Source organism: Rhagoletis zephyria, unplaced genomic scaffold (assembly GCF_001687245.7).
Source record: "Rhagoletis zephyria isolate East Lansing unplaced genomic scaffold, Rhagoletis_zephyria_1.1 Rzeph_scaffold_02891, whole genome shotgun sequence".
NCBI lineage: Eukaryota > Metazoa > Arthropoda > Insecta > Diptera > Tephritidae > Rhagoletis > Rhagoletis zephyria.
This window is the reverse complement of record NW_016159975.1, coordinates 61811-73155: the sequence shown is the minus strand read 5'-3', so window position 1 is coordinate 73155 and position 11345 is coordinate 61811. Positions and strand designations below refer to the sequence as shown.

At 35.7% G+C, this 11345-nt stretch overlaps 1 protein-coding gene across 3 annotated transcripts; it reads right to left on the bottom strand.

Moving 5' to 3' along the window:
- Positions 1-5085: 5085 nt before the first annotated feature.
- LOC108367961 (histone-lysine N-methyltransferase pr-set7-like) lies at positions 5086-11068 on the bottom strand. Of its 3 annotated transcripts, none has more exons than XM_017622675.1 (4): positions 10829-11068; positions 10245-10641; positions 9073-10112; positions 5086-8486 (listed from the first exon to the last, which is right to left on the bottom strand). In XM_017622675.1, exons 2-4 carry the CDS (start codon positions 10546-10548, stop codon positions 7761-7763), a joined length of 2070 nt encoding a protein of 689 aa, XP_017478164.1. In that variant the 5' UTR covers positions 10549-10641; positions 10829-11068; the 3' UTR covers positions 5086-7760. The 3 variants fall into 3 exon arrangements, with proteins under 3 accessions (XP_017478164.1, XP_017478167.1, XP_017478165.1); XM_017622678.1 differs by having other exon boundaries at positions 10983-11036; XM_017622676.1 differs by lacking the exon at positions 10829-11068 and adding an exon at positions 10735-10812.
- Between the last annotated feature and the right edge of the window lie 277 nt (positions 11069-11345).

Genomic DNA, 11345 nt, shown 5'->3' with positions numbered 1-11345 from the left:
AAAACGTTCAAAAATATGTATGTGTATGATAACAAAAACTATTGTTTCAGTACCATTTTATTGTTGTTGTTGTTGTAGCGGCTACCAAACCCCGCTCGGGTCGGCTCATCCATCAACGTTGTTGTCTGGCTAAGCTAAAGGAAGGGCCAGGTGTGCGCAACTTCCGTACGGTCTGTCTATAGAGACAGGGGCATTAGCTGGGTGGGGTTTTGGGGGCATGCCGTCAGTCATGTGGCACTCGTTGGGCATATCTTCAATGGCTCTGCTCAGGTACGAGTTTAAACTGCTGGAATATTTAGAACGAAGTTGGGCTATGGTGACGCGAGTCACCCAAGGCGCACGAAGTTCTCCCCCTATTCTGAATTTTCATATCGTGAATTTTCTCGTAAACGCCAGGTGTTGTATGTTGTGTGACGAAGTTTTGTCTCGTCCACGTCAGGGGGCTGTATTTCCAAAACGGCATTCACAGTTCGGGAGTAGGTTTAAGTCCAGATCTACCCAACGTGGATGCCGTCTATGGCCCGTCGGTATGCTGTCGGTTTCAGAGTTTGTTTTCTGATCCTCTGGACTTCGTTCGTCAGTTCGTATAGATTCCTTCTGACGTGCCTGCTGCAAGCAAGCGTCGTGAAGGTGGTGCCGGAGTGCCGTATTCTGGCATGTCTGTAGCTTCGTACACTGCGTCCTGTTAGTTCCTGGAACCCATTGCATTGTCTTGAGCACCTTGTTGCGACTCTGTACTCTGTACTGACAATTGCAGTTGTATGCGCCGAGAAGAAGAGCAGTCTGTCGAAAGTAACTTCCAAAATTTGTGGGTTATTCACAGTCGTAATTGGTTCGCCATCAACGTGAATTCTCAGCTGTAGTCTGACCTTCTTCGTCCTAGTGGTAAAAAGGATTGCCGGGGATTTCGTAGGTAAGAGCTGTAGGCTCCTTGCAGTAAAGAAGCGAAAAACTTCCGAAAGGTAACCGTTTAATTTTGAATTCCGTTCCCAGACGCCATTATCGAGCTTTGGTGCTTGAACTTTGGTGAGATAGTCCACTCCCGCATGCCCCAATTATTTCAAGCTAGGCCACATTATAACTGTTAACTGAAGTCCGTTAAAGTTTAGTTGTAGTATCTTTGTGTACCTTGGGAGACGGATCGATGAGCTGAGGTGGTAGAGGGCGAAATCGCAGAAGAGGTTTACGATTGTGAAGCACTGTAACAAGCGCCCGCGAAGTTTCGCATCTATTCTAGCGTGGTGTGCAGTCCCGGACATACACTAAAGTGGCACCAGCCAAGGCAGGAATTGCGCCTGACTGATGTCACATTACGATATATCCTGGACTGATACACCGAGCAGAAAGTGTAAGGACTGGGAGCTGTTGGTTTTCACGTGGGTTTTCGGCAGCAGTAGGTGGGAGTGTTGCTGCACGAGGCTACCGCCGGTAAGTTCTAAGACCTGAGTAGGTCCTAAAATGACTCCAGCCGTTGCAGGTATTTCACCCGACTGAGGTGGAGTGTGGGCGTAAACGTCTCTGGAATAAGTTGTTTTCATTTTATTTGAAGTTTGTAAAAACGGACTTACCAAATTTTTACTCTAAGCTAGTGAAATGAATTCTTGAAGTTCTTAATAAAATGAATTTCCAGTTTTTTGGTTATAATTTTTTTATTCTTTTTTTGTGAATATCAGTGCATATATTATGTACTAAATAGTTACATATAAATTTATTATTTTTTTATAATTAATTTTACTTAAATTTAGCTGTTTGTTTTTACGTTTCATTCAGATTTTAATATTTTTGTAAGTAATATGTATGTATGTGTAACCGATCGCTGTAAGTTAAGTTTAAGTTATGGGCATTGCGCGTACAACCAAAATTGAATACTCGAACATGAAAATGAGAAAAAAATAATGAAAGACTTTTATACGCAACCTAGTATTGATTCTCAAATACTTAACAAACTTTTTGGGTATTTGGTTGAGCAATATGTACATACAACGTTACGTGTAAGTATAGAAAGGTCCTATCTCACATCGGCGCTGAAATACAAAAAAGTTGCAACTATCCCAAAAAGTTTATTGCATAAAACGATGAAATGCATTATAATCAAGCAAAAAGTGAATTTTGAACTTTTTCGAGTTACGGATATTTTTTGTATTGTTATTGAAGTAACGATATGTATTATAATTTTTACATTTATTGGTATTCGAATTGCTTAGTTTCTTTTAACTTTTCTTGGCGTTGGTGTTGTATTATTGACACTATTTTTTTCATTGAACGAATTTAGGAAAATAATGTTAATTAAAAAATTTATTAACAAATATTTAGGTTTTCTGTTATTATTTTCATTACATATGTTGTTCTTTCATTATCATACAAATGCTAAAAACAGCGCTTGATGGTACATAAATGCATACTGCAGCATTATTGCAAAAAAAAATAAACTTGTTTCTTCATAAAATATATTTAATAGAATTTGCTGATTTTCTCAAATGAGCTCCACTTCGGCATTTAAACGTGTTGACGCATGCTGAACAGGTGCATCACTGTAGTAATGCAGCAGTATTGCATTTACGAACAAGCGGACAATTTTGACTGTGCCGATTAGAAGAGGCAGACCAAAATATTTACGTAGCTCCAGTTAAAAGTGTGCATACAAACTTGTATAGTTCGTATAAAACCAAATTTTTTTTAATTTTTTAATTTTTAATGTTTTGCTACTCAAACTTTCCTTGTTATATATAGCTCAAAATTGCCATTATTCAGTGTATTTTATTATAAACTGAATAAAAACATGACCTGCCATGAGGATAACCCAATAACCAGGTGGGTGGGAATACGCACATTGATTTAAGATCCCCGGTTACAGCTTATACAATATTACCATTCTTTTAACGAATATTTCAACAATTTTTACGCAGTTCTTATAATTAAAGTTTAGCTTGAATTACATTTATTTTACGTAATTTAACTTAAGTCTGAGAATTAAATAGTAAGTCGGAAGTGAAGCGTGAAAACTGCGTATAGTATGTGGGTTTCAAATAAGAAAATAAAAATGTATGAATAATACATGTTAGCACTTAACAACCATATGAAGGGAAAGCAAAATGAACTATGAACAAATCTGCGCAAAAAAATATTTGCTATAAAAATTTGCAGTTATTTATTGTATTTTAACAGCTGTTCATATGCACTTATGTGTTTATGTTGTTAGCGATGTTAAAAGCAAATCCAAAAATCTTATATGTATACATTTATATTAGGCACAGCAACTAACTAATGAAGCCATGAAAAATTTACCATCCTGCATAAAATTAATTTTGAGTTTAATCGCACTCTAGTGATATTTTTGTATCTTTTGTGTTTAAAAATAGAATTCAAAAAGATAAATAAAAAACCATGCAGGAAATACATCCTTTACAAGTTATATACTTATCGCTTCCCTAGTTCAGGCACGACTACTTATCCTATACGTATATAGATGTATGTAGACTTATCTTAGTGCTTCTGAGTGTAAAGTAGCCCCGTTTTGATTAGGCAATTATTCCTTACGCCCTTTTTCTATTTCATTTAAACCTATGAATTTTATGAAAACATCTGGTCAAGGTGTTTTTTTATATACATTTGTATATGTATATACATACATATGTACATATCTACAAAGATACATATTTGAGTATATCGATGCCTGAGTGGAAAATCCACCTATCTCGGCAGCCAGTTCGAAAACGCCCTATCTCAAACGAAAATACAATGAAAATGTGATCGAGATAGGGCGTTCTTCAATCAAATTCTGAAATAGAGCGTTGTTGAAAAATGTTCTGAGATAGGCCGTTTTCGAACTGGCTGCCGAGATAGGCCGATTTTCCACTCAGCCATCGATATACAGTATGGGTCATATCAATAGCAATCCATTTTCGAAGTGATATTGTATGCAATTCATGTTTTTAAATGTATTTTTTGGAATTAACAATTTAAACAGAGTTCATTCTTTAACTAAACCCATGTAAACGCAAGTTTTGAACTTTGTAGAAAACTAAAAAAAATCCAACAAATTTTCAACCAAACTTTAAAATTTTTCTCAGAATTCTCTTACACAAGGGGTTACGGTTTTCTTCCATACATATGTATAACGAATAAACACATTTTTTTTTATGAGTTAATATGAGTTTTGCTATGCCCTATTCTCACCAAAGGCTTAACTGCAGTTAGGACCTCAGATAAGTTCCACGAATTTTAACGTGGGGTGATCGGCAAGGTCTTTTTCTCTATGTTTGCTTTTTTTCCTTTCAAAACTACTTAATAGGTGGAGTTACCTCCTACGAGATGTAATATCCTTTTTTGCAATAGGCATAAACTGCAGTTAAGGCATGATGGAGATGAACTATTAGTGAAATGTATTTTTGTTGGAGAACTGTTTTATTTGAAAATTCTTAAAAATAAAAAAAATAAGAAATATAAGTAGCAAACAATATCACTTTGAAATAGGGGTGCTATTGATATGACAGATACTGTAAGTAAATTTACTATTCCTATTGATATTATATCGCACGTTTAATAATATAGAGATGTAACTCAAAATTTACGTTTTTGGAGATTTCATTATGCATATAATAAGCTTGATAAGTAGAATATGTTCAGTTTAACAGATAACCATAGTTCCCAAATATGGCGAAGATACATATGTGTCTTTCCATTTGTCTTTTTGTATACCAACTATATGAATTGATAAAACTTTGATTGCGTTTTCCCACAAAATTTAAATTTTGAAATACTTCGTTATATTGTTAAACGTGCGATATATACTTATTTATTTTAACGCCCGTTATAACTTAACATCGCTTTTAAATCGATTTTTACTGCTGAAAGTAAGCTACAGAAAACCATTTGCTGTTTTCGAATTTAATTTTTAGGAAATTTCCAATAGAATGTGCACATGAAAGTTCACAAAATATTTCAAATTCCAATTCGATGTGGGCGAATAGAGAATACTATAATTCGCAGTGTATAAGAAAATTGCAAGGATTTAATTTTCTTATTCGAATTTCTTAAAAACAAAAATTATATTGGCAGCGATTTAGCGCTAACGATCTCTTTCTGGCTGCAGCAAATAAAAAAACCATCTCACAACGGTCGCTTACACATTGCTAGATCAACCAGTAGAAATGGCTATGAAATCATGTCGGCATATTAAACGAAAATGCCACGAGTCTCAGTGAAATTTATTTTACAAAGTTGACGAAAATATTTCAACATTTGTTGTTCTACTCAGGGCTTCTGAAAGAAATTTAGAACATATTTTTTTTTTAAATAAAAATAAAACCGCTTTCAAAAAGTAGAACCGCGTTAAGAAAGTTATTGCGAGATATTGAAGAAAGTCGCTCAAGCGTATACGATTTCGTTATATCCAAGCACATGTCCTACCAAACTGAATATATTTTAGGCTCAATTTACTCTTCGCTTTCACCATTCAACTCTACAAAGATAAGTGTTTTAGAATTTTGTATTTCCATTCTTTAGGTTTATAATAGCAGAAGCAAGCTTATGCTGTTGAAACCGTCCTTTATACTAGCTAATATAAGACAACAAATAAATGTAGAACAAACTGTTGAAGGTAGGACCCCAGGTCGGTTCCTGGTCCCAGCAACGTCTTAAGTTTATCTAACAGCGGGCGCCAATTGGCAGGCACTGGCCAATCTCAAATTATATATATCTACCATGAAGAATCTTCTGATAAAACTACATATTTGCCGTTCGCTTCAACACCAAGATGCACACCATAATTTGGGTGAAAATCTCAGCGAATTACTTAGCAAAAATATTAGCGCCAAAATTTTGTTCATTTTATTTATTTTTATTGTTATAAACGCTCAAACTATGTCTACAGATTTCTCTACCTTTGTTCAAATGTAACAGCAGTGTTGTGAATAAGATAACTAAAAAATATATTTACGAACTTATAATGCTTACCATTTGCCTTGGGTTGATATAAATTATGTATGTCACTGCTGACCTAGTGGCCTGCTGGGAAACTATACTATACATTTGCTTTTGTGTTTTGTTCTTTGCTAAATCATATTCTTGATATTTTGTGGTTGTCATGAGTTAGTTTGCATCTAGTAGATATATGTAGATATGTTTGTAATATATATAGTTGCAAACATAATAAAATGACATGCATTTATCTACAAAAAATATATTATGTGAGCACATATACAGATGTACATATCTGTGGACTTTTGACAAAACAACCTCTGTGGTTTCTGTAGGTTGGAATTTAGAGTAATCTATAAAGAACTTCCATTTAAAAATGTTACATGTTTATTTAACTTTCATTAAAATATCATCTTGAACTACTCCTATTAATGACTAAACATAAAAATAACATTTGAGAACTCAATGAATTACTGCTTTGAAGAGAAAATGACCTCACTCGAGAGAATTTATTTTGTCAAAAGTCCATAGATATGTAAGTACTATGCTATGCTGCGGGGTTTAACACCAATTCGATGGGCATTCTGTTATATATAATTTAAACTTACGATTAGCCAAAATGTATACTGCCTTTTTAAGTTACTCATAATATTAAAACATATGTATGTATGTATATTTATTTCATTATTATACCTACGGCCATTATTAGGACCACATATAAATATGTAAATTGTTAACTACATTTACGTTTAAGTGTTCATATGTTATTTTTATTAGCCACACAAGAAGTGTGTATGTAATACGCATGTATTTATTTATGTCACTGCATTGTTTCTTTTTTTTAATGATTAAAGATACAAATTAAACTTAATAATATTACAACAATGCCATATGCCTTTTTAACATAATTTATTTAAATAGATTTTGTATGTTTCTGAAAACGTGTCTGTATCTGACTGTGTGTTGTATGTACTATCTTAATATATGCGATCCAAGTGGTATAGGCGTCATTCGCTTTTGTTTGCAAAAAGAGTACTTCAAACAACTGCACTTGTTTCTTTTTTAATTAAACTAATTTATTCTACTGTGCAGTTACAAGAAAAATTTGAATTGTGGCACATTTAAAAGAAAATTTCGAATGTTGCTCAAAAATTGCAGTGAATTTCCAGCTTTAAATTTCATTGTATGTAACTGGCACGAATACCGTCATCGGCGCAGTGCTTTTTGAACACAATTCAGTTATGTTATAGAATGATAGATAAAAAGAGACTAGCACAGTGTAACAATGTAGGTCGAAAACTAAAGAAATACCTTATTAGAGGCATTAACCAAAATTAATATGTAGTTCGTTTTCTGAAATGTCTCATTTTCATCAAATATAATTTAGTATTTCGCTTTCAATGTAAGGCTAAAAATTTCGATTACTCTTAAAAATGTGCCTTTTTTTGCATTTAAAATCAATACATTAACTTCTTCTTCCGTTACACTGTGCAAGACCATTTGTTGGACTTATTACTAATAAAGCATTAACAATTACCGAAATAAGTATACAAAATGTTAATGTTATTAAATTTCTATTATTGTTTTTTTTTATAAGTTATACGCTTTTTCGAACCATAGGCATTTATCATTAGAACCCTTTCTTTATAATATTATTATTACTTGAGCAGCTATACTGCCTTTGAGCCAAAGAAATACACGAACAAAGTCATTTCATTTAAGTTTAAGTAGCATTTTGACAAATAATGGCTCTTCTCTACGATTTTCATCGTTGTGCCCTTGATTTGCTTGCACTTGTCATGCTAAATGTGGATTAGCCTCCTTAAACCTCTGCTGAGTTTCTAGAATGCCAGCCAAGGATGATGCAATAGTGACTCCTTTGAGCGATCACCATAGTCGTAGGTCAACTCCTCGCCAGGCTCAATATCATCTTTAGCCAATAATATCAAGTGCGGACGTTGCTTAACTACTACTACTTTTGTAACGAGATTGCCATTTCGCGAATGATTCACTAGTCGTCCCAGTTTTCCGGTATCCTCGGTTGCATCGATGCAATATTGCTGATTTTTGTGTTTGAAATAGTACATATAACAGCCTGCATTTTCATCCAAAGCGTAACTCTTCTCGCGCTCGCTTGCCTCGGCCATCGATATGAGATCACCTATGTACTCTACAACAAATTCCCCGCGTTGAAAGTGTCGATCGGCTATGATTCCGCGGCCTTTGCCTTCAAAGTGCGCCACTTTAAGTCCATCGGCCTGCTCTTCTATTATAGCCTTTTCTAGAGTACGCATCATTTCCTCTTTTACGACAGTTTTTGTTTTACGCACACTGCGACGAACGGGAAAGAATTCTTTCAAATCGCGATTATTGTTTGTTATAGCCAGTGGGAAGCCATTTTGCAATTTCGTCTTGACTATGTGACTTTTGGAAGTCATCGGTTTTTGTGGTTGTTTCATATTCTCGTTAATCAAAGTACACTTGTGTGAATGAGTAGGGATGTCTGCTTTAAGATTTTCGCTTTTGAGAACTTCATGGTGCTTATCCTCAATAACATTGTTGTCCACCTAGGTGCAGTTGAGGAGCATATTAATGATTTAAAAAACTAATTTTAATGAACTTTAAATGAAAAAGATATCAGCCCTAACAAATGATATCAAGAAAGTACCGAGGAGTATTTGCCGTGATTGTTACCACCCTGCAAACCAAACTCTCAGAGTAATCTGAAAAGTAAGTAAATCATTATTTCCCTTTCCCAATTTTTGCCGAATTTTCTAAAATCAAATGTATTTTATTTATACACTTCTACTGTTTTACGAACTTCTAAAAGAAAAACGGTAAAGTGACGATAATAACGCTGTGGTTAGAAAAATAATTCAAAGTTTTCTTTAAGGAATTGCCCAGAAAAAATTCTTTGCGCGTTCGTTTCAACCCCCTCAATTCTTTGAAAATTGGAAAAGTTTGCAAGGTTAACTCCTTTCTACCTTATTTAGCAATCATAAATACGGAAACAATTATTGGCGGATAAAGTTATAGTTTCGTTTTGCTGAAGATATTCTACGTTTTATATACATACGTTTGTAAACGCTAATTAAAAAATTATTTTAAATTTTCAAGTGAAGTTACTTCTATTTTTCCGTACTGAAAACTCACCATTGAAAATATATACCCATTACTTAGCGGTTTGAATGCACTAAACTCATTTTGCTGATTCAGTCTTCGGCGTGTTTTCGAGTGAATATTTGTAACTTTTCGTGGTGATTTACGTGGCGATAAATGCTCTTTGTTAATTTTGCGACCAGATGGAGACGAGATTCTGCCGGTCGCAATGGCAGCGTGCATTGGTGAGATCACGTGAGGCATAGTCTTGATTGGTGAGGGACAGACGATGCGATGGGGTGTTGCTGGTTTTCTTCGACGTGCCGGTTCACCAGTCGCAACAGCATTGGTTTTATCGTACTCTTCCGCACGCAGTTCCTCCATTTTGAGCGAGGCGGTGAAGGCAACGCCACTATCGCATGAGCTGCTGTCATTGTCATTATCGTTTTGAACCTCATTGTCCTGTTCTGGTACCAATTCTTCTACCACATCACGCTGATGACAGGTAAGTTCAGCCATATTTTGTAATTTACAAGAAAATGGTTCACGCTTATAAGGCGAAATCTTTTGTATATTGAGCGTAACAACTTGATTAAAACGGCCATTCAGTACAGATGCGAGTGCTGGCGGCGAAGAAAATACCGGCTCTACTTCTAATGTCGTATTGATCTTGATGGATGTGGCTTGATTGGGAGTTTTATCGACATTTAATGTCAGCACAGGTTCCTGTAGAAAAATATTTTCTGTATTGCTAATATTTGTACACGCGCTGCCTGTTGATGAGTGACTATCACGTAATTGCGAACGGTGTGTAAAAAAGTCGACCCCAAAAACAGCTTCCTCTGTTAGTTGAGCTGAATATTCAGTGTCGTTTGTGTCTTCGTCAAGTTCACATGGCGTGTCTGGAGTCGGTGGCTGTGCATTACCATTGTAATGGGGCAAGTTTTCAAACGAATACGCTTCATCCGACCCAGAATTTAGTGCTTCATTCTTTGTCTCGTCGTTCTCCTGCACTTTTTCATTACTGGCAGCATTTTTAGCTTTGAAAAAATTTTCTATTGTACGTGTTTGAGACCGCGTGGCTAAAGGAACACCTACAAGAAAAAATGCATTAACATAAAAGAAATGAAGGTTTGGTGTTAGGTTTTATATTAGTTTGTCGGAACTTATATAATAAAAAACCAAAAAAAGCGCGCGGTTTACTGATAGCGTGTGCGAGTACTTACCAATGGTGCGACCTGCAATACCGCCTCTTTCGCTACTTGCTTTGACTGTAGATGATGACGATTTTGTTTTTCCGTGTGCTTTCGTTTCTTTCTCGTTTTTCTGTTTCCGAATAAGCAACATTTCATGTGTGCAGTTTTCAACTTTACAATCTTTCCGTTTAGGACTGGCAAAATATTGTTCATCCAGATGTGCACAGCCAACTGCTGTGGCCTTAGCTTCCCCATTTTCTAATAAATTACTGGTAACGCCTCGTCCTCCTGCAGCAGTAAGCGCGCCAGCTTTTGCTGCACGTCGACGCACCATTTTCTCCCAATAGGTATCCAATTCACGCTCTTTGAAACCGAAGCTCAAGCACCTTCACGATCTTCGCCCGTATTTTTGCGTTTTATTAAGTAACTAAAAAAGAAGTAAAAATTGTTTTTTCTCAAAAAATGTTTTTGGCACCAAGTATAGGATAAAAAACAGAATTGCTAGCCCGCGTCGCCCCACCAATGCAAAGCAATGTAGGCGCCACCAGCGCGCTGTCGCCTTCACGCAACGATGAGCAGCAGCTGCTGCTTCCAATTATTCTTCCTCTTCTTACCGACGATCGGATCGACGCTTGTTTTGCAATTTTTCACAGCCTCAAATAAGTGCTTTGTTGTGTGGAACGCTAAAATTTTTTAATTCACTAAACACTGATTAGTTTATGCCTTTTGTTTCTATATTTTTTAAACAATTTTGACCTTTTATATTACATTTTCCTATCCGAAGCCCGAAGTTCTGTCAATAATTGTTCCGACCTTTTTCGCTTTTCGCTGCTTCTGCTTCCGATTACCGTGCTTTGTTGTTATTTGGAACGATAATGACACATGACAGAGATAGTAAATCCGAGCATGCAAAGCGGTGGTTTGTGTGTTAGAGTGAACAAGTATATAAGCGGCACAGGGTGTCATTGCAATCAGGAAATCAGAAGCTGTAATTTACGGCGTGTTTACATTAGACAATTCTGTCGAGACAAGGAAATACGTATTAGTTATCAAAAGCCATGAACCAATTAGAACAGATCTGACCGGTTAATAGTTAACCACGTCGTCTGCTGTAATTCTGGGTTGAGCTTT

Bases quoted from the DNA above. Each gene is read 5' to 3' on its own strand.
- LOC108367961 (XM_017622675.1), bottom strand. From the start codon at position 10,548: ATGGTGCGTCGACGTGCAGCAAAAGCTGGCGCGCTTACTGCTGCAGGA. The intron at 10,113-10,244 runs GTAAGTACTCGC...TTTTTCTTGTAG, and splicing joins TATTGCAGGTCGCACCATTG to GTGTTCCTTTAGCCACGCGG. The intron at 8,487-9,072 runs GTGAGTTTTCAG...AACTGCACCTAG, and splicing joins ATGGGTATATATTTTCAATG to GTGGACAACAATGTTATTGA.